This window comes from Bicyclus anynana, chromosome 21 (genome assembly GCF_947172395.1).
Source record: "Bicyclus anynana chromosome 21, ilBicAnyn1.1, whole genome shotgun sequence".
NCBI lineage: Eukaryota > Metazoa > Arthropoda > Insecta > Lepidoptera > Nymphalidae > Bicyclus > Bicyclus anynana.
The window spans coordinates 3,338,896-3,362,043 of record NC_069103.1 but is presented as its reverse complement, the minus strand read 5'-3'; the positions used below and the strand labels follow the sequence as shown (position 1 = coordinate 3,362,043).

The 23,148-nt window shown below is 37.2% G+C and overlaps 2 protein-coding genes and 1 long non-coding RNA gene across 5 annotated transcripts in view; 2 read left to right on the top strand and 1 right to left on the bottom strand.

The window, feature by feature from the left end:
- Positions 1-173: 173 nt before the first annotated feature.
- LOC112047225 (trafficking protein particle complex subunit 6b) lies at positions 174-2,927 on the top strand. Its single transcript, XM_024084258.2, has 3 exons — positions 174-379; positions 549-812; positions 1,663-2,927. The coding sequence occupies exons 1-3, from the start codon at positions 293-295 to the stop codon at positions 1,786-1,788; spliced, it is 477 nt and encodes a 158-aa protein (XP_023940026.1). The 5' UTR covers positions 174-292; the 3' UTR covers positions 1,789-2,927.
- A 7-nt stretch (positions 2,928-2,934) lies between these two features.
- Positions 2,935-5,716, bottom strand: LOC128199287 (uncharacterized). 2 transcript variants are annotated; one of them, XR_008251937.1, is made up of 3 exons: positions 5,582-5,716; positions 4,294-4,389; positions 2,935-3,493 (listed from the first exon to the last, which is right to left on the bottom strand). It is a non-coding gene; the product is annotated as an uncharacterized LOC128199287 (long non-coding RNA). The 2 variants fall into 2 exon arrangements; XR_008251938.1 differs by having other exon boundaries at positions 4,294-4,380.
- Positions 5,717-6,368: 652 nt separating this feature from the next.
- Positions 6,369-23,148, top strand: part of LOC112047220 (DNA polymerase alpha subunit B) — a 17,038-nt gene continuing 258 nt past the window's right edge. The window contains exons 1-11 of one of the 2 annotated variants that reach the window (XM_024084249.2): positions 6,369-6,526; positions 6,670-6,883; positions 7,082-7,127; positions 10,112-10,185; positions 11,349-11,519; positions 11,833-11,956; positions 18,624-18,748; positions 19,618-19,766; positions 20,752-20,986; positions 22,155-22,358; positions 22,846-23,023. In XM_024084249.2, the coding sequence (XP_023940017.2) occupies positions 6,451-6,526; positions 6,670-6,883; positions 7,082-7,127; positions 10,112-10,185; positions 11,349-11,519; positions 11,833-11,956; positions 18,624-18,748; positions 19,618-19,766; positions 20,752-20,986; positions 22,155-22,358; positions 22,846-23,023 (1,596 nt within the window). In that variant the 5' untranslated portion in view covers positions 6,369-6,450. The remainder of the gene's footprint in view (positions 6,527-6,669; positions 6,884-7,081; positions 7,128-10,111; positions 10,186-11,348; positions 11,520-11,832; positions 11,957-18,623; positions 18,749-19,617; positions 19,767-20,751; positions 20,987-22,154; positions 22,359-22,845; positions 23,024-23,148) is intronic. The other variant, XM_052888211.1, reaches the window with a different exon arrangement.

The following is a 23,148-nucleotide window of genomic DNA, read 5'->3' as shown; positions in this document are numbered from 1 at the left end:
GGAACAACTCAATAATTAAGGCGATTTTAGGGGTTTTTGACACAAATTTTAGGGATAAATATTTTGGAGAGTTGGTAACACTGGACAAACGTCAAACACGGTTAACTAAAATAACATAAAAACCAAATTATTTTTTCATAAAAAGTTCAATTTTATTTTTTACCGTTGATAAAGTAATGATATTATTTATTGTGCAGCATTTGGCTTAATTTTTTAATTCAAATTATACGATTGTTTTAATCGTGGACATTAGCAGCAGTGGATGTATTGTTGATAAATATAAATCAATAAAATGGCTGATGATATTGTATTTGATTTGTTGCATTCTGAAATAATAAATTACGCTCTAGAACAAACTAAAACCACAAACGGTAGTAAGGTAATTTCACTACTGAACTACTTACTTACACTTTGATGTAAATTATGACACATTAGGGCACAAGTAATTAAAAAGAAATTCGGCTGGACGTTTCTATACGTTGCTTCACCTGTATTCACATGATTTATGTGCTGGTAAAACATAACACTAATTTATTCCAAATTTTCAGGAAGTTGACTTATCAGTTGTGGAATACATTGGGTTTGCAGCCGGTTACAAAATTATGGAAAGGCTGACCAGGGAATGGCCCCGATTCAAAGATGAACTGGACACTATGAAGTTCATATGCACAGATTTCTGGACGTGTATCTATAAAAAACAGATTGATAATCTAAGAACAAACCATCAAGGTGTTTATGTATTGCAAGACAACGCATTCAGATTCTTGACCAACTTTTCCAATGGCCACCAATATTTGGAATATGCACCAAGGGTATTTTATTACTAACTTACTATTAATCATATTTACTTGCAGCTCAATTTGTATACCTCTACTAATACTCAGCTGTATCCTCATAGTCCCCATTCCCGTTGAAATATGGGTACAAACTATAGCCTATGTTACTGCCTGATAATGTAGCTTTGCATTGGTGAAAGAATTTTTAAAATCAGTCCAGTAGTTTCGGTGTTTGTTTGTTGCATACAAAAATACAAATCTTTCTTCTTGATAATATTTGTGTAAAAATGTAGAGGTAGGCTAGTGTATTTTAACTCAATGGCATAGGGGGAAGATGATCGAGGGTTGAGTAAAAAAGGTGCACATGTTATAGAAGGCCACACTGTTGCAGCATCATCATCATAAATGCCAATGTTACTAACCAGGTGGTTGGCTGGTTTTTTTTTTACTGTTAATAGTTATACAACTTAACTTGTCCTACAAATTATGTGGTGTATTATCTTGTTCCGACTCTCAGAAATTTTTATTACCTGCCCCTATAGCCAAGTGGCACATAGACTTTCTTTCCACGATTGCAAATGCTTCAAAAACTAGAGAAATGTATGGGAATTTGCTAATCGACAGGTCACTTAATTAAGATCTGTCATTTTTCTACTTTTTCTAGTTTTTGAAGCATTTGTGATCATAGAACGAGAATCAATGTGCCACTTGGCTACAGGGGCTAGTAACCCAGTTAGCTACCAGAATCAAGAATGTTTTAAACAAAAAAGTTGAGTGTCACATCAAGATGAAGCTACTCACAGAAAATTAACTTACTAGTAATCGAATGTGAAAATGTTCCATGCATCTTGGGCTAATATATTAAATTGGTTTATTTTTCTTGCAGTACGTGGCCTACACATGTGGCTTGATACGAGGTGGCCTGGCAAATCTGTGCATCAATAGTATTGTGACAGCAGAAGTCCAGTCAATGCCTTCGTGTAAATTCCATATACATGTTCAAAGAACTTAAATAGATAAATCATGTTATTAAAGTATGGATGGATTATTATAGCTTATGTTGTTTTATGTAAAAAGTATTATGTATTTGTAATATATATAAAATAAATAAATCAATATTCAATGTCAGGGTTGCAAAGAGCATGTCTTCAGAGTATGAGCTCTGCTAGCTAATGGACCCACCCACAAACAGCTCTAGAATCTGTACTACAGCCTTACTCAATGTGTATTGTTTATCAACAAACAAATAAGAAATAAAGGTAGAAAACACATGCCAATAAGTCTTATTTATTTGAAATTATGTATTGATTTTTTTTTTATAAAGTATTATAATAGTATAATATATTAACTATATGTTACTGTTCTAAGCTTATAAATTTAATTTCTTTTAATTATTTTTAAGAACAAGTTATTTATAATTATTATTAGGTGTGAAATGAATAGTGATTTATACCCTAATTTTTAATTTGTTTGTTATTAGTACACTTGTACGACTCTTAAATCTATGGTAGTACACCCAGCATAGAGCTGTAGTATAGATGTCATTTGAGGTCTGATCAGTTTTATCCACTTTAATTACGTAGAATTATAGTCTGACTAGGAATATTATGCATTCTACAACATTTCTTGTAAAAAGAAAAAACCAGACCAATAGTGGCTGAATAGGAAATTATTTTCTCTTTTGTTGTAATGGAATTAGAGAGTAACATTTTTGGAGTTTACTCCTTAAGAATCGATTTTTCATATATAGCCCCTGGTATGAAAAAAATATGGGCAGTAAAATTCGATGAAACGAATGACAGCGTTACGTTTTTTACGCTACCTATTCTGCGCATCTTTCGCCGTGTGCTGCCCCTGCGGCTCCTCGGTTGCGCACCTTTCACTTTCATAAATATGCTGCGCGGCAACACATCTATTTAGACAGTCGATCTGAAAGAGTAAACTCCATTCGTGCGTCAGAGCTGACACACACTTTTTTATATACTACTATTAGCCAATAATGTCGTTATTTTTTTTGTTTAACGTGACGCGCATCTCAGACATACAAAAAAATATATTCTTTGTATCAATTTTGTTTAAAATAGTAATTTGATTACTGCAATATTTTTTCTGAAGATAAGTTCTGTGTATATAATAATAAAATATGATTATGTATTCAGTTCTCAGTTTTATTTCAATACAAAAATATGTATAGGATTAAAGTCAAGTATTGCAAATATTAAAATTAATGCTTTCTTTTAGATTACAAAGCATTATTTTTAGTTGTTTAGAATTCCCTCATTTTTGTAGCCTGACCATAAAAATAGCTCTGAATAATGCGGAAAATTAAAAAAAATGGTTGTCAATTTTCATGAAAAAAGTGATAAGTAGTGGCGTTCGAAGATAAGGATCTTTTATCTTAACATTCGCGCCATGATTTATGTCGTCAACGAACTGGAAATATAGCTATCTATTTCGTCCCTTCGCAATGAAAGAGAGACCGATATTTCCGGTTCGGACCTATTAGTCGACAATTATGTCGTGGCGCGCATGTTAAGCCTACTAGTTATAATTTATTAACATGTTTGATCGCCTTTCTTCCATGACGACGGCTTGCCATTATCGTAAATCGTCAATAAAGTCATTAGAATGCCTAAATAGCTCAAAAAAAAAGTAGCCGAAGAAAGAATGCGATCCTTTGCGCCGCCTTTCAGCCAAATCGGTTTCCCATCTTCAGCCTGAAATAATACAATTTCATTTTCATTATCATCATTAACAACCCATATTCTGCTCACTGTTGAGCGCGAATCTCCTCTCAGAATAAGAGGGGTTAGGCCTTAGTCCACCACGCTGGCCCAATGCGGATTGACAGACTTCACACACGTTGAGAATTGAGAAAATTCTCAGGTATGCAGTTTCCTCACGATGTTTTTCCTTCACCGTTTGCGACACGTGATATTTAATTTCTTACACATAACTGAAAAGTTGAAGGTGTGCCCCGGACCGGATTCGAACCTACGCCCTCCGAATCGAAGGCAGAGGTCATATCCACTGGGCTAACATGTTTCTGTCACTTCATTTTAAAGGTTAACGATTCTCTCGTACAAGTATCATTTTTGCATAATTTAACCGATTAACGAACACGCAATGGGAACTCAAAAGGAGTTATTGCCTAATTTTTCATTCATTGTGAATATAAGTACTGCTTTTAGTCGTAGCGTGTTGTTATAATATAGCCTCACACACAATGTTAACGTAGCTTACTGATTTATGTATTTTTAAAATCGATTCAGACAGAGGCGTCTTTACTTATAGTGCAGGGGATGCGAGCGCCACTCACCGCGTGGGCTATATATATATACTAGAAGGCGCTAGCTAGGGTGATGATTGCAGTTGCACTACCAACAAACACAAACTTTACCTGTATAATACTAGTATACGTTGATTACCCCCAACAAACACACAAACTTTACCTTTTTAATATTAGTATACATTTTACATTATAATATGATTGATATCTATATCTTTAGACACTTACTTGAAAGTCTGCCTGTAGTTTCTTTAATTTGTTAAGCGAATTAATTCGATTAACTCTCGTTGTGCATATACCTCGCAAGAATTGTCGCTGAAAATACTTGAGTTAATGAAGAAAATTAAATGTTATCTATACTTATAATAAATCTGTAGAGAGGTCAATTCTGTACATGAAATATATTTCCAAAATAACTATCAGGGGGTGATTAGTGATCGATACTGATGCCATTTTTCAAGCTTCGGTATGTTCAATACAGAAACAAAAACTACTCGACGGATTTTAACGAAACTTTTCATCTCGCTACAATCAATAGGAGCAGAGCAGTAAAGGGAAATGTTGGGAAAACTGGAGAAGTTATTCCATTTGTTAAGCTTCCGTCGCCGTAGCGTAGTGGTAGGGTTGAGTCCCTAACCATCCCCTATATGGTAGGGTAGTAGTACGGTTTCACGCGGACGAAGTCGCGGGCGTCCGATAGTGATACGTTTAATACACTATAATACGTTTGAGACACGTGATATTTACATAAAATGCACACAACTGGAGAGTTGGAGGTGCGTGCCTTGGACCGGATTCGAACCCGCACCTTCCGGAATCAGAGGCAGAGGTCATATCCACTGGGCTATCACGGCTCAGTAAATAACGATTTACGAGTACCTACATGATACAAGCTTTTTTATATTCTTGTCTGTCTGTCATTCTGTATGTCCTGTCCGGGCTAATCTACGCAATGGTTGAGCCGATTTTAATGGGATTTTCAATGGAAGATAGATGAGGATAAGGTTATGAAGCAATATGTAGGCTACTTTTTATTCCAAAAAAATACCTACATGGTTCCCGCGGGAAGAATGTTAAATGGAAACAATGGGGTAGATATTGATTTTTTTTTTGGTTGGGGACCGTTAAGTTAATCTATTAAAAGTAAGTTATCAGGTACATAAACCTACTATGTTAAAGCGAATTCTTTATTCTTTAGTTTTAAAATTTATCTACAAAATCTAATATATAAAATTCTCGTGTCACAGTTTTCGTTGCCATACTCCTCCGAAACGGCTTGACCGATTTTGATGAAAGTTTTTGTGCTTATCCGGTATCTATGAGAATAGGCCAACATCTATTTTTTATACCCCTAATTGTTATTGTTAATTAAAAATCGTATAATTATTATTATTGTATTATTTTCAGCGCGTGCACTACATTTCCCCTAAAAGCGAATGTCGCACAAAGAGGAGAAAAAATATTTATATGGCAAAACAGCGTTTGCCGGGTCAGCTAGTATGTTATAAATGCATACCATCGAAATAATCATTATTCCAGCGAGTTTACAGCTATGTATAGCCAACGAACAATCAATATTATTGTTAAAATGACAAGACTATTGTCAGAAATATTTCATGAAAAAAAGAGATTTGTCAGAAATGTTTGAAATATTATTAATTATTATAACAGCCAGGATTTTAGAAATAACTTAATTAAACAATGGAGTTGGTATTCTATGTTACAGAGTAGGGGTAAGTAGGGAAGGGGTAGAGTAGGATAGAGTAGAGTTAGGGTAGGGTACAAGTAGGGTAGGTGTAAGGTAGCGTACGAGTAGGGTAGGGTAGGTGTAGGGTGGAAGTAAGGAAGGGTAGGGGCAGGATAAGGTGAGTGGAAAGATTTACGCGGATGAAGTCGCAGGCGTCAGCTAGTGGTTAAATAAAAAAAAAACGTGTGCAAAACATAAAAAAATGCAACTGTTTTTAGATAAGTACCTAATTAAGATTATAACATTCAAGGAATCTCGTTATAGAGTACCAAAAAAAGTCTAGCCGATCAAGTAAAATTCAAAAATATATCTGATACATTAATCTCACAAATTTTTAATATCAGTTTATTTTACTCCTGTAACAATAAGGATATTTTTGTTTTACGTGTAGGACTTCATGGAATTCGTCTGAGGCTTTATCTAAGCAATAGACCCATCTCAGACCTTTGACTCCTATTTATCTAAGTCTCAGACCAAATAATAATTATTATAGTCTGTGTATGAAATTAAAAATACGCTTAGAGTCTATGGTTCTTTGGTCTATGGTCAACTCAAAACTTTCTGACGCATACTTTTTGATTGGCGCTCTTTTACTTCGTGCTTCCTTCATTCGCTCCGCTCTTTCAATTTATCAGAAAATGGCTACCGAAGAATTGGTGACTGAGCAGTTTCAATTTTTAGGCATAGAAGTGCCTAAAGAAGTTTTAAGTAAATGTAAGTATTCAATATATATTATAAACAAAGTTTCTGAGTCATTGCCTGGCCTTGAAAGTTTCTTCTGAAAGTTAGTTGTTGAAGTAAAGTTCGTTGTAAGAAAATTAGTTTTCAAGGTTGTTCTGTTATTCATGTTTTTCAAGGTGTAAGTTTGTGCGCGGAATACGATGTAGATGCTGAAACATTTATCGAACAATGGATGGCATTCAGTTTGACAGCGCTTAACGGCGCCGGACCGACTTTAGAAAACATAAATCTGCTTGAGAAAAGGGAATTTTCCAAACGGTCGGCAACTCGAAACACAAATGATACAACCGGCACGAGTTTGACAGTGTACGGCGCGCCCGCATCTATCCAGTATCCTTTTCATAGTAAACCCCACGTGTCTAGTACTTGTATTCAACTTTTACACATTTAAAAGTGCTTAATTGCCAACCGGCAAAATAAATTTCTAACTTTTTAAAGTTTGTATTGTACGTTATTTGTTTTGATGTTTGTTATCTTTTGATTTATATAATCTTTATCATTATTGCAATAATCTCTCTTCACAATCAGACCAGAAAATGAAGTTCTCTCAAATTACATGAGTGACACACCAAAGGTAGGTGGACAAAAAAATTATTCCTGATAAATAGGTTACATACTCAATATATGTAATTTTTTTTATGTAATCTTATCACTAGTTTTGTAGCTATTAGAATATACTTTAATTGATTACATTGCAAAATAATATTTGCAACTAGCTAACCAAGCAAAAGTTGTTCTGATGTGTAAAATAAAATTGTCATTAAAAAATTGCGAGCCTATGAGGGTCAAAAATAAATTATAATCCATTGTCATATATTCACCCAGTATACCCAGTTCACTTTAAACATTTTCTGTTGTGATCACTACAAGATTTTCCCTCCAATGTGGTTATGGTTGCCGCTAAGTATGGCAGCAATTTCTTGGTGGGGATGTTTTACCATTGTACCATTCTCTGGGCTCATGATTGTAAAAAATCATACTTGAACTAATTAATGTTAGTATTTTAAAGTGAATTTGAACAACACAAATAAAGTAGGTTTAGTCATATGCAAACTATATGAAGTCTTGGAAATAAGGTTCAGATGTCGCTGCTCACAGGCTGCAGATAGTACAAAAAACACGCCAAAATCAAGCATGTGCGGTGATGCAGCCCAGCCGCTGCACTCCTTTGTTACCGCTGATACCTAACATCTTGTATTGTGCAGCTTAGAAACATTCAGTGTTCCAAAACATCATGAAGTTTACATATCACACTGTAGGGATAAGTTATTTAAATACAAAATTTAATCCTTACCTTTCATCAAAGGTTAATAGGGATGATGACTAGGTTTGAATATATTGATTTTTATTAGACTTTTGGGTAAATAAGGTCAACATGTTTTTCTCTGCTCCACAATGGACCCGGCGCACGCATGTTGAATCCATGGATTATCCATAGATATTTGTCTCTCTAATTTATAAGTAAAAAGTAAAGATTGGATGTTTTCAAAATAAATAATAAATGCACAAATAATGAAGATATTTGTAATTTTGTTTGGACGCCCATACAAATCTAATGATCATTATCAACGACATCATTAATTGGTGCCATTTTGTACGGGGCGTTCTTCGGGGACCAAATACGACCCTTTAAATCCCTGTAGCTCCAAAAGTAATGTTTGCAGATATCCTGTTACTTGTACAAATTTGCTTTATTATTAGCATACTCCTAATATACATACTTTAAATATAATACTTTAAAATACTGTCATCATCCCTTTTGCACATAGGGGACAAAATTTTTAGTAATAGTTTGTGTTGTTAATATTTAAGAGTTATATACAGATATAAAAAAAAAATATATACAGATATATTACAGACCTAGTCTACGTGTAGTGTTTACCAACATCAAATTAGAAGTGAAGGTAGAAAACACATATATGTATATTGTTTATTTATAAAATGTTATTCAAAATATGTTAACTATATCTAATTGTTCTAAGTTTATTAATTAAATTTATTTTAAATAGTTAAAGAACATGTTAATTATAATTAGAATTAAGTGTGAAATGACTAGCCATTTATACCTGCATTTTTTATTCATTTGTTGGTAAACAGTACACACTAAGTAGGGCTCAGCAAGTTTTTGGGCATTCAGGGTTCTGTTTCACAAACATGTTTTGTATGTGTATTACTAATACTTTATTTTTATTTTACGCCAAGTTTCCTAAACTGAAGGTTGCCTGGAAGAAATCGCTACTTAGCGATAAGGCCGCCTTTTGTATGCTGATCTCTTATTAATATGTTTTTATTTCACTTGTATGTACAAGTGTCAAGAGTGTGTACAAGAGTCTTTGTGGTGTACAAATAAAGTATCTATCTATCTACATAAAGAAGATAAGGCTAAGAACTAGAAAAGACTACCTTGGAATAGAAAATATCTCCCGGCAGTCAAGGGGTTTAAATCTAGTAGCACAGTGTTCACCTGTGACTAGATCTACACTCATTGATTGCTTGGACGATGATCAACGTTACTCGAAAACTTGATGAAGAATCTGAAACTTGATGAAGAATCTGAAGTAAAGGAAACATTGAAGAACATTGACTTGATGATATTTGTGGGCGAGTTTGCTTCTGGTTCATGTATTTCTTGACGTCATGACTAGATCCATACTCGTCTGCAGCCATCAACTCAATCACCATAAGCTTGGAAGAAAGGGAAAACAAGACAAATGAAAGTTGTATGTTTTATATAATTATTTTATAAATATTTGGTTTACTAGATGTAATACAATATTAAATTAAGTAATATTTTACTTAAATATAAAGTGAAATAGCCAATGGCAAATATTTCACTTTACATGCATCTTAAATTATAAATACTGTTGTATTATAGATTAGGGCTATTTCCTGCTTTTTCAGAGATGTCTGTCTGTCTGTTATTGATTTTGAAACTAGACAGGGTAAATATTAAATTAAATCAGTTGATTTACTGGTAATTAATAATTATCCAAAAGACCATTATCAGAGAACCTGTGAATGGATAGACTAGATACATGGGGAAATCATAGATACTTGTTAAGTACTTCCCTTGTGGGTAATTTTCCTGAGAAGTTACAAATTGTTAGTTTTAATTGTTTTGTGTGGATTGGTCTGTTCTATTAGGGTATTATTATTACCCTTAATTTATTTTAATTGCATTATTGTAAAATATACATTATACAGTATAAGCAGCACCTTTTCTATGCTTATTTTTGTCTTATTTGAATTTATACGTTTGATAATATAATCATGACAGTTCACATTTCACACACACGCACACACACACACACTTTTTGTCGACAGGGAGTTCGTACGGATTAGGAAAAGTTAAAATTGCTTATCTATCTAAAATACTCCTACAAGCAAATATTTTATTGGATATGAACTACTGAGCTGCCATTGAACCAAAAGATCAGTTTTAGGCTGAGTAAATACCAGAGTCCACTCCGACCAAGCATACCTGCTTTAGCCCGGTATATTAAGTAATTAGTAATCTGTGGTACTTCGTCTATAGGATTGTAAAACTTAACATTTCAGAGGGTGAAGACTGAGCACACAGAACAGAGCTCGAATCAGATTGAACTGCGACCGGCCACATATTCGCCAAGTGTGTAAGTACATAGCTAAAGAGTCTACAAATTACTGTCTGAAGTCTTTAGTCGAAAAATCGTACTCACTTACAAGGGTAGATTGAAAATTGGGTGTAATTTCACAGTTCAACACGTTAACAGTCTAGTGTTCCATATGTGGTACACAAGGAGCGGTTCCGTCAAGTTCGTGAACACTATTCGGCACGTAAGACCTGTGTTACATGCCACGTAGCCACAAGCCAATGGATCTAATATTAAAAAAAAACATTTTATTTAAATTATTGACACAACACCAAATAAAACAATATATAGACAATGTTTTGCTTTTTTGCAAATTATACATTATGTTGATACCCTTTTGGAGGCGTACGAAAAAAGTCAACATCCTACGCACAATCTACGGGTGTGATGTGAGCGAAATCCTTTATTACCCAACTCCAAAAAATGTGTACATAAACTTGAAGAATGCAGTCTTCCAGATGATGATCCTGATAAATCTGTTAATCTTAGGATTATAAAAACCTTGAGACCCTGCATATGTCTATTAACACACTCGAGTCCGTGATATTTATGTTATTTTTTTTTAATCCAAAACTTCGTGTACCGCCTGATGAACACTGATATATCTGGGGTCAACAACCAGTATTATTAACCCCGACGCAAAAGAGGTTATAAATTTGACGTGTCTGTCTGTCTGTCTGTCTGTGGCACTATAGCTCCCGAACGGATGAGGCAATTTCAATTTAGTTTTTTTTTTGTATGAAAGATGACTTACGGGCGAGTGATCTTAGACATGTTTGATGAAAAAGTTGTGGGGAAGAATAACCAATTGTCTGCAAATATACTCGAGTGGGGTCTCAAATGAAAGCGCACTGAAAGAGAATATTGATGACTTGATCGAGAGTGTAATAATTTCGAAGATTATTACACTCTCGATCAAGTTCGGGGTTCTTCGGGGGTTTTTCAAAATTTTCAATTTTATGTTACGTTAATTTTACGCATCAGTTCTTATGTAAGTAGATAATGAATAATAGCCAAAAGATCACAAATAGCCTTGCGTATTCAGAACACGCTTTTATTCAGATAGCCCAATTGAGGAAGGCTATATAAAACTACGCTACGATTATTTACGCGGGTGGTATCGCATAGCATGTAAAAATATCTGAAAATCCGTTAACTTTTAGGGACCATTCAGGCAAATACAGTTCCCGCACAAATCAGGGTTCAGTAGTCTATTCGTACGGCGACGAGAAACTGCTGGCGACACTGGCCAATGCCACTTCGGCGAGCGATATAACGGATTTGAATATTTCCCAAGTGCGGAACGATGATGGAGAATTGTATACCAAAGCAATGTGAGTATTTTAGAATATCTGCCATATCTTTTAATTATTCTTAAAAGACTGTTAGAAGTGGGTATGACCATATACCAATAGTCCAGCGCATAGGCGTTCTTTTAGTGTGTGAAGTCTCCTAATCCGCATTGAGCCAGTGTGGTGGAATATTAGCCTAACTTCTTCCAGCATAGGAGATGAGACTCGTGCTCAACAGTGAGCCGAATATGGGTTGTTAATGATGATGAACACGTGTTGGAATCTAAATCACTGATGCGACTGGAACAGAAATGTTTAGTCTTTTTTTTTCAATAAAAAAATTATATTCACTTAGGTTTGGTTTTGAGCTGCTTCACGAGAAAGCGAGCACCTTCGACAACCACATCCGGTACATATCGCAGTGCATCATGAAGAAAAATGGAATCACAGAGTCGTCTTCAGTCAGGCACAAAACTCAGGTAAGGAATAAATAATAACATGGTAAAATACATAACTATCGAGAGCCGTGATAGCCCAGTGGATATGACCTCTGCCTCCGATTCCGGAGGGTGTGGGTTCGAATCCGGTCCGGGGCATGCACCTCCAACTTTACTGTTGTGAACATTTTAGCAGCGTTTTACCTGAAATAAAACGCATATTAAAATACTTACCTCACTGGAAGCTTTTATATTGAGAGTAGCATTTCCGTTTCCGTCGATTTCATACCAGTTTTCGTACTTTTATTGACGTCACGTCTGGCTATGTGGCGCCACCTGGCGGTGTCGGGCTCGGGAAGTTTCGTAAATCGCTGAGCGCGACTTTAGCTCATTGGCTCAATATATCACCAGGCAGGAATTACTTAAAGCTTCCAGTGAGGTAAGTATTTTAATATGCGTTTTATTTCAGGTAAAACGCTGCTATTAAAATATTGACCGTAACTGGAAGCTTTTATATTGAGAGCCTGTTTGTTTTCGCCTGGTGACGCCACATTATGGTATTATTTCGCCAATGTGATTATTAAAATAAAATTTTTTATAACAATATTATCTCTAATTCGATTAGGCTTTATTTAGAGAACAAGCTAGTAACGAAGTTTGACTTACTGTGTCTGTGCATAATACAATATTCCATTTTGTTGGAATGTAGCAAAAATACATGTCTACGGTACAATGGTAGCCAGTAATAAGTATCTATTGTCTGTGGATATTATTTATTCAAACTGTCAACTCTTTGACATTCAAGTGTCATAATATGTCATCAGCCATTTACTATATTTTACAAATATTAATAAATAGAACAGTTAGCAGTGCTTAACGTGTTTTCGTTCATCTCGCGACTCCAACTCTCTCTCAACACATTCAAAAATAAATCAATGAACTAAAAACATACCATACATTTTTTGGATTGGAGTTCAATACTTTTAATTTTAGGGATTTCATCATATAATTGATATTCACACTAAATTATTTAGGAAAAACACTGCTGACCGATATAGTCGTTATGAAGATTTCTTACGTGACGTCTTTACTCATTCTGCTATAACCATATGCGAGGCGGTTTAAATTATTACAAAGAAATTAATATTAATTCCTAAAGGAAAATTATGATAGTGATTATTTTATTTACAAATAATTTCCAGCCAGAGTAAATACTTCTATCGGTTTTTGAGCCAAACTGCGGCCAAAATTAAATAAAATCATCAGATTTTATACTATGTTATCCCTATAATAAGTAATGTTAGGTCATATACACGCCTTTCAGAGTGTACCTACAAAAATATAACTATTGAAAAAATAATTAAGAAGTTACTGACATTCCAAACTGGTGGCATGGAATTTTTAGGCTTTCTTAACAATTTGGCATGAATTTAAGGATATGCTTTACAAAGTTATTGATCTCTTAAGTAGGTTACTTGAAGATTCAAGAAACTTAAACTGAGTCAGTTCTTAGACATTAGGTCATATAATGTACTAAAACTTTTACTTTTCGACTAACACTACACAAGCCGATTTTTAAGTTTTGACAGGAAATTAAAAATAATTTCAGGTTTTTCCATATTTCTTGAAGACTACCTCTAACAGTTTTGTAACTGCTAAGTCCGTTGTCGTGATTATAATAAATTTGTCTTCATTCTATAGAATTATCGGTACTGCTAGCACTCGGAATCTGAGATCCAAATGACATAAGACTTACTCTTATCAAGGCTATTAAATATATTCCTGTCAACCGATTCTGATGATTCTCTGAGAATCAGTGTAAGTGGTGGCGATACCATAAAGCAAGTGGGAAATTCCCTATACACACTGTACACATCGTATAAAACAACTTGAGCGTAAGTTACATCTCGGGATACGTACAAGTAATCATGGACTACGTGTACCTTATTTAATGAGTCAGATCAGAATAGATCAGTCACCGACATACCCTATTTCACAATCACTTTTTCTATGCTATAGTAATGAAAGCGCCAAGTATGGAAGATGGCGATGTTGTATAACAAGTGATTTGCATGCTTGTTGTTCCTGCCGCGTATACTATTGTGTACTGTTGTGAACTTAGTGATAGTCTAATTAAGGTTACTAGACATAAAGATCTTGCAATTTTAACTGTTATATTCTATATTTAAACTCATTTCTCTTTTCCTCCGTAATATGTAACGGCAGTCATTTTGTCCAATTGAATGTTGCTTAGGAGGTGAGCTTGATTCTAGGGACATACACGAGTAGTATGACATACATTTCCTTTTTATTGGAATGCAGTACCTATTCCTCTCGTGACCATGAATACCTCAGAGGGTGAATGTTTAGTAACGCTGACCAAGCGTGGTCAAAGGCATCTGCTACTAACAAAAACACTGGCTGAGGGTGTCAGTGAAGTAGGTAGCTAGCAGTCTGATTATATTAAACAAGGTCATTCATTCATTCAATGGTAACGGGCAAGTTTTCGATATAGTCTACATCTACGCTTCGTATTATTTTCTTAGTAAATGATAAAATTGTCGATTCTTAATTCTACATATCTCTTACAAAACATGCTGCGAATTTGATAGCATTGAGAAAGTATTTGAGAAAGAGACATGTATAGTTCAAATGACAAGGAAGTAATGTCCAACAATTCCCTGTATACAAAACGTAGGAAGCACCTTTGGGATTTTATTACATACACATGCAAGTAGGCTTGTGTCTATTCTTCAAACTGAGTTTTTGATGCTGTGCGTATTTACGGCATCAACCCATATTCGGCTCACTGCTGAGCTCGAGTCTCCTCTCAGAATGAGAGGGGTTAGGCCAGTAGTCCACCACGCTGGCCCAATGCGGATTGGCAGACTTCACACACGCAGAGAGTTAAGATAATTCTCTGGTATGCAGGTTTCCTCACGATGTTTTCCTTCACCGATTGAGACACGTGATATTTAATTTCTTAAAATGCACACAACTGAAAAGTTGGAGGTGCATGCCCCGGACCGGATTCGAGTGCGTATTGTGCGTATTTAGCAAGTGGAAATGAGGTTAAATATTGGTCCGGCTTCAGTATTAACAACAGAGCATGGTGCTTTTATGATCCTTTGTATTTCATTAAGTAGACAATTGTTGGTATTTCTTCCAAAACAGGAGTGTGGAACGATGTTCCATATAGATTAAGAAAAACACGAGGTTATTCGAGAGAACGGTAGGAGATAACCTCAGATTAACCTCTGTACGTTTCTGGTGCCACCATTTTCTCCCATTGAAAAAGGTGGTGAAAAAGGTGGCTAAAAAGACCGCTTGAAATGAAGTCTATCTCAAAATACTTTAGGTTTTCTGGATGCATTAAACTTTAAAGCATACATAATACCCTTGATGGGCCTCGAGCCCCTGAAAAAGGATTCATTTAGAATCCTTTGTTTTAATAGAAATTTTTATGTTACCGCTTATGCGTTTTTCTACATTTGACGGAGGGTATCATAATATGTTTTACCTTTTCGTTTGTTTCTAAGTTTTATGAAACCTGGAGTATGGTTATAAATTTTGCAAATAATAAACTGTATACATCCAGTAACACCTTTAGAAAACTTTGATGTATTCGAAAAAATAAGTTTCCTGCCTTTAACCTCAATACCAAAATGTACATGATGTTTTAATCTGACGCTTTCGTTCATCAGATTTTTACGCCATTGTTACAAAGTAATTAATTCACCCATTGGTTACAAATCTAGTTGGCCTATTCACTATTTTGGTCTTTATTATCAACCTATATCAATTGGAAAAATGTCATTTACCTACTGTGGGATATTCACGAGTAAGCAATAAATGACATTTTTACATAGAAACTCAATTTTGTATATGTCAACTAGCAAACGTAAAAGATAGTGAGTCAGCCTGCAAGGGCTTTAGGACATTAATCTCTTGTACATTGCTAATAAACACCCCGCGAGAGTGGATTATAATGATCATACAAGCAAGGCTGCGCAAGCGTTCCAAGCGATGGAATCTTAACATTTTTCATGCATTCCCCTCGCGAGGGGTGGCGATCACACACACGACATCGACACGGGTATTTGAATAATTTATATAGATAGATAAGATATTCGTATCCATACATCGTTGATAAACACCCCGCGAGGGTGGATTGTATTGATCATGCAAGCAAGGCTGTGCATGAACGTGTGCGCATTACAGATATATTCCGTGTTGTATGTTCCACGCGATGGAACATTACTCTTCATGCATACGCCTGCGACGGCGATCAAGGACACCGGTATTTGAATAATTTATATAAAGAGATAAACACCCCGCGAGGGTGGGTTGTAATTATCATGCAAGCATGGCTGTGCATGAGCGTTTGCGCATTGTATGTATATTCCGTGTTGTGTGTTCTACGTGATGAAATTTCAACACTATTCGTGCCTTGCCCTTGCGAGGGGCGGCGATCCTTAGTATTTGACTGGAAATACGTCTAGGAATGTTAACACTTTCTATAACCTCGTCCCAATGAGGGGCGGTAATCTATTAGTCCGGTATTTGACTGTGCAAATACGTCTAGGAATATTTAAACTTTCTATACCTTACTCAGTAAGTTGGTTTTGCAAATACGTCCAGGAACGTTAAAAAACTGTGTATACCTTGCCCCCGCGAGGGGCGGTAATCTATTAGACCTATATTTGACTGCAAATGTGTCCAGCGACGTTAACAGTGTCTACGCCTTGCCCCTGCGTGGGGTGGCGATTTATAAGGCCAGTAATTTACATCCAATCAAAATTCCTGTGCTAAATTCTGGCGGGATTTGTGAACCTTTTTTCAATGCCGGTTTGAATTGAAGTAACAATATGTTTGAGTAACTTCCAAAAACTCTTTGTCTAACTTGTCTTCGAGCATTCGTAATTTATGTACTCCTTTGAAACGAAAGCCACTGGCCACGCGTTCGTTTTGTAGTATATATGTTAGACAACAGTCTATTGCTAGAACGTTCACTTTGGTTTCTGAGTTCACATTTTTAGGAAGCCCGCTGGGCCCCGCCACTTTTAATACTATTTTAATTGTTGAAAAATTACTACAAAGAAAATATTATTATATACATGCAAGTACGAAAACATTTGCAAAAAAGCAAGACTTTCAAACACATGAAGTAGTGATCCGAACGGAAAAACCGTTAAAATAATGATCACGTACTATTTTCAAATGAAATTTAAAATTTTACATAATTTAACGTTAATTACATTAACGTATGAAACAACGTAATAAAATATAAAGTACTCACAGCGAATTCACTTCACTTATTACATTTTATCTTGCAATGTCGGGTACCAACTGATTGCAAGATGTTGCTTCGACGGTAAACAAAACGCCAATGAGCTAAAGTCGCGCTCAGCGATTTACGAAACTTCCCGAGCCCGACACCGCCAGGTGGCGCCACATAGCCAGACGTGACGTCAATAAAAGTACGAAAACTGGTATGAAATCGACGGAAACGGAAATGCTACTCTCAATATAAAAGCTTCCAGTTACGGTCAATATTTTAATAAGAAATTAAATATCACGTGTATCAAACAGTGAAGGAAAGACATCGTGAGGAAACCTGCATACCTGAGAATTTACTTCATTCTCTGCGTGTGTGAAGTATGCCAATCCGCATTGGCCGCGTGGTGGACTATTGGCCTAACCCCTCTCATTCTGAGAGGAGACTCAGATATGGGTTGATAATGATGATAAATGACATAATTATTAAGTGTGTCAAGTTAACATGTAGGTATCAAAAGAAGACGCCAAATAATATTTCCCACAGCGTTAGTACAGCCCAGAATCATAATCTGCATGCTTTTCTGAGTTTAAAACTGTGAACAGAATGCAGTCTCCATATTATGCACACTCAACTCTCACAGCGCCTGGTCTAATAACAATGCTAAAATAGCTTGCCAGCACTCCTTTGACATTACTGAATTTTGTAATTCACAGCCTGTGAATTACAAAACTTATCCCTTCCACATGGACTTTTGTGCTCTAAGCACAGTGGTGTTCCCAATCTGAATACAAATGTATATAATTGGAAACTTAGTTAACTTATCTTAATAACTATATAAATCATGGCCACGCAAGAATACTGGCTGCATTTCCGCGCTGGACAGCCAGGCTGATCCTTTGCGCAAAAAATGAGCCAGCCCTTCTGTCATCAGTCAGGGCACTGCGACTCCATAGCCCAAGGGTCTACACGGCAAAAAGAACAAAAATGTCTTTTCAGTCAGAGAACCACTTACGGGCTTAAGTTTTTTCTGCTGCGGCTCCCGGTTTTGTCCCTGTCCCTGATATGTCACGGAGCCAATGTTTGTCCCACATTAGGGCTCTCCCCATTTTCCAAGGAATAAGCGTCAAGGCTGCCAGTTAGTTGCCAGTCCACCGAAGCGAAGCGAGGCAAATATTAACCAATAGGATTGCACAAAATCTCCGCTCCTCTTATGGGGTCAGGGACTTGCGAGCTAGTTAAAAATTCATAAAACCGGGAAACGGAGCGGGAAATCACATGCAGGGAAGCAAAGCGGGCAAGTTTCTTTCGAAAGTCACTTCGCTCTGCAGCCTCGCTCCGTTCCGGTGGACAGGCAGCCTTATTCCTGATTACTTGATCAGCGATAATTTGTTTTTTTTGTAATTATTACATAATTTGTATTTTTTGCAGACAGAAGTATATGTAGCGGGTCGCATAGAGTGCGACGCAGACGCAAGGCTCAACTCCAAAAGTGTCGTTCTGCAGGGAACATGGGACGAGTCGCTCAGCTTAGTTGTTCCTGTCGACTTAGACAAGTGAGGAACAGTATTTTAAACATATTCATGTACCTACCTATCTGTACTGAATACATTAAACTAATTAATGTCTCTGTACTGAATACAAACTGCATTGTGGATCTACTGGTTAACCTGTGGCTTTACATCTGGGCTCAAATTCAGGTCATAGCTAAGGAAACCTGGCCCTTTATTGAACCCCTAAAATAGGCTATCACTCATAAAGGCTAAAGTTTGTTAATAGGATTTCTCTGAGGCATAGAGATAGATTAAACCCTGGAAACTTTATTTCCAACTAGCGGACACCCGTGACTTCATCTGCGTGGAATTCAGTTTTTCACAAATCCCTTGGGAACTATGGATTTTTCCGGGATGAAAAGTAAATTATGTGTTAATCCAGAGTAAAATCTATTTCCATTCCAAATTTCAGCCAAATCGTATCAATAGTTACGGCGTTGAAGAGTAACAGACATCCAAACAAACGTCCATAATACAAACTATCGTTGATACTAATATAAACGAAAGTTTGTTTGTACCTTCATGGGCTGTTATCACGCAATGAGATTAAATGCTAATGCTTACCTTGTTATAATATTTTGCCCAACTCTTAATCCTTACAAGATGAAAGACAAGTTGTTGGCTTTGGTTTTATCAGTTAGCAGTGATTGTTATAGATCACCAAACCACATTAAATCAGTGTAGCGAGACTTAGCACCAAATTCGCTTTTATAAAAACTGAGACCTGGCCTATATTCTATAGTAAAGACAGTTGAAAATTTAATCAAGATATTTGGAATATCTAATAAGTTCTTTTCAAATTTTATACGTAAAAAAGTGATGACAAAAAGTGTTTATTATATTGAAATATTGTTGAATTATAAATTCTTTAGTGTGGCACAATACTCGCTGTTCCCCGGGCAAGTGGTAGTGCTGAAGGGCGTGAACCCGCGCGGCGACAAGTTCATCGCGCGGCGAGTGGTCACCGACGCCGCGCGCCCCGCGCCCGCGCCCAACGCTGACTTGATGAACACGCTCAAAGGTTAGAGCATCATCATATAAAACTGATACATATGACGTCACGGATAGCAGCGACCATCATTTAGTGGTAGAGGAAACACCTCGAGCAGGTCCCAGGACTTGTGACCTTGAGTGTAGGTTTAAGGGGGGATGCTTTGAGATTCAAAACAACAACCAAAACACCCTTCCCGAGCGGCCTTTTAAGCCGAGATTCAAGTCTCAGAGATGAGGTCTCTCTACTTCTACTTTTGGAAAACTGATACATATGACGTGACGGGTAGTAGCGACAGTGATTGTGCTATCATTTAGTGGTAGAGGAAACATCTCGAGCAGGTCCCAGGACTTGTGACCTTGGGTGTAGGTTTAAGGGATCCCTTTACTCTCAGGCCTAAACAAACTTACCGAATGGCCCTCTAAGCCGAGGTCCAAATCTCAGAGGAGATGCCCTTACAGAGTCGTTTCGCCCATCTATTTTACTTTTACCTTCGGGCACCACCAGGCGATGTTTCTGCGCTCGCCCAATGTCCCTGATGACGCCGCTGAGTTCCCATTAAGGAGCCTACGACACTGTCAGGATCGGAAAAAAGTCATATAAAAATGGAATTTTAGACCCATACATTTCTATTAACACTTATGGATACTGGTCTTAGGTTTCTAATATCTATTAATGGGAACATGGTACCTACTATAGCACGAGCGAGGCACTGTTATACTATGATACCTACATTTTTATATTCTCTACAAGTTAGCCCATGAAGCCGCTTCCATCTTGCAATCCAAGATGGAAGCGGGCTTAGGTATTGTTAAGAGGATGATGAAAATCCACACTGCATCGTACCGCAACGCTAAGCCGAAACCTTCCACCAGCAAGACCTGGACCAATTAAAAAAACCTCAACCGGCCCAGCCGGGGATCGAACCCAGGACCCCCGTCTTGTTAAACCATTGCGCATACCAATGCGCCACGGAGGCCGTCAGAAAAGCATGAGGTTTTATTGTTGATTGAAGGTACAATCTCAATGGTGATATCAGCGGGCCCCTACACCACATCCACCAACATGGCGTACGAGCCCCTCAAAGACCTGATCTCGTACGTGAGCGCGCACAAGCCGCAGCTGCTGCTCATGACGGGCCCCTTGCTGGACTGCGACCACGCTAAGGTGAAGGACCACTCCATGGCCGAGACGTACAAGGCGTTCTTTGACAAACTCTTGGATAATATAGGAGAGATTGCTACGGCGAGGTAAGGGACACTTATAATACTTCAGTAAGCCTAACACTAGACGAAATGTATCGTGAAGACAACAAAACACATTGTCGACCAATAGCGGCGGCATCGCAACGAAAGAGTTTAATATTTTCGATTTGGTCGCTATTGGTCAACAATAACATGGCTAATATTACTAAAATGCTTTTTGGGTGACGGTAATTAAGATTTTACCCTCTCGTACATAAAAAAAAAACAGTTTTTATAAAAAAAATTTTTAGTCAAATATAGCGTATTTTTTTTACGCTTTGCTGCAATCACGCCTGGTGGTAAGCGATGATACAGTTTATGGTGAAGTGCGTTTGCCTAAAAGATCTTTGTTGATGTTGTTGAAGAATGTTGGCTTCACTCTTGAAAATACCAACATTCTAGGTGGTAAGGAAAGGTAGGTCTTGAAACAGAGGGTAATGTAATTAAATTATTTCCACCACAATAAAAATGCCAAACATTAGGATTGAAAAATATAAATTCACATGTGACTAATTAGCCACTCCCTTGTATTTGTTGATTTTTTTAACCGACGAAAGGAGGAGGTTTCTCAATTCGACCGTATATTTTTTTTGAACTGTTGGACTATCAACTCAGAACTCTCACTTGATTTATATGTATCCCTAAAATTGAGTATAATTGAAAGTCAGGTTCTAATTAAATATCCAAGACAAGGTATTAGGTGTTTATGTATATAATATGTACACGTATATTTTGTGTAGTGTATGTATATAGAGCACTAGCGGGCGCCCGTGACTTCGTCCGCGTGTAATTATTTTTTCACCAATCCCGTGGGAATCATGGATTTTTCCGGGATGAAAAGTAATGTTTTAATCCAGAGTAAAATCTATTTTCATTCCAAATTATAGCCATATCGCCACAAAATTGACAAAGTTCCATACTAATTTTCATCCCCTATTTTTTTCCTTTGAGGGTTGGAATTGGTCAAAATCCTTTCTTAGCGGATGCCTACGTCATAACATCTACCTGCATGCCAAATTTCAGCCCGATCCGTCCAGTGATTTGGACTGTGCGTTGATAGATCACTATGTCAGTCAGTCACCTTTGAGATTTATGTATTTAGATGTAGCTTATCTTTACGATGAACAGATGAAATTTCTTCATAAATATTGTAAGATCTTGTATTATTTTTCAGCCCCTTCACCAAAATATACATAGTGTCGAGTCAAAAGGACGCGTTCCACGTGAACATCTACCCCACACCCGCATACAGCAGCCGCAAGAGACACCCCAACATACACTTCGTACCGGACCCCTGCACTCTGAACGTCGACGGCGTGCTCGTGGGCATCACTAGCACTGACGTCCTCATGCACATAAGCCAAGAGGAGATTTCGCTGTAAGTTTAATCATTCATCATAGCTCGAAGAGCCGATTGATGTTGGGGTCCCAAGGTGCTGACGACAAAGCGAGTCGCAGGGATTCGCAGGATGCAGGTGGCTCAGTATCGTGATGTTTGCAAGTCCCTACAAAAGGCCTATGTCCTGCAGTGGACGTCCATTGATGGTCGATGATGGTGATGATAATGATCATCATCATTATTAACAGCCAATGGACGTGACCTGCTGCATAGTACCTCTTGCATGGACTTCCAAACGCAATCGTCTCATCACTAGCACTGATGTCCTCATGTACATAAGTCAAGAGGACATTTCGCTGTAAGTTTACTTCATTCATCATAGTTCGAAAAGCCGAGCCGAAGCACAAAGGTCTAGCCGTGAAAAGGTAACGGACAGACAGACAGACTCACTTTAGCATTTATTAATATCAGGTATGGATATTAATTTTACTGTCCCCATACCAAACAGTGAAGTTACAATTTCCAGTGGCATGGGCGGTGATAAGCTGGCGCGTCTAGCTGGTCACATCCTGGCGCAGCAATGCTACTACCCGCTGTGGCCCGCTGCGGCGCCGGTGGACGCGGCGCTGTGGGCGGCGCACGCGCAGCTGCCCGCCACGCCGCACATCCTCGTGCTGCCTTCCAACTTGCGATACTTCGTCAAGGTATCGTATCTCCAGATACTTTGTCTAATTATCGTCGCCGCAAATCTGACCCTGTAAATTCCTGTAGCTCCAAAAGTAATGATCGCAAATACCCTGTTACTTTTACAAAATTGCTTTACTATTAG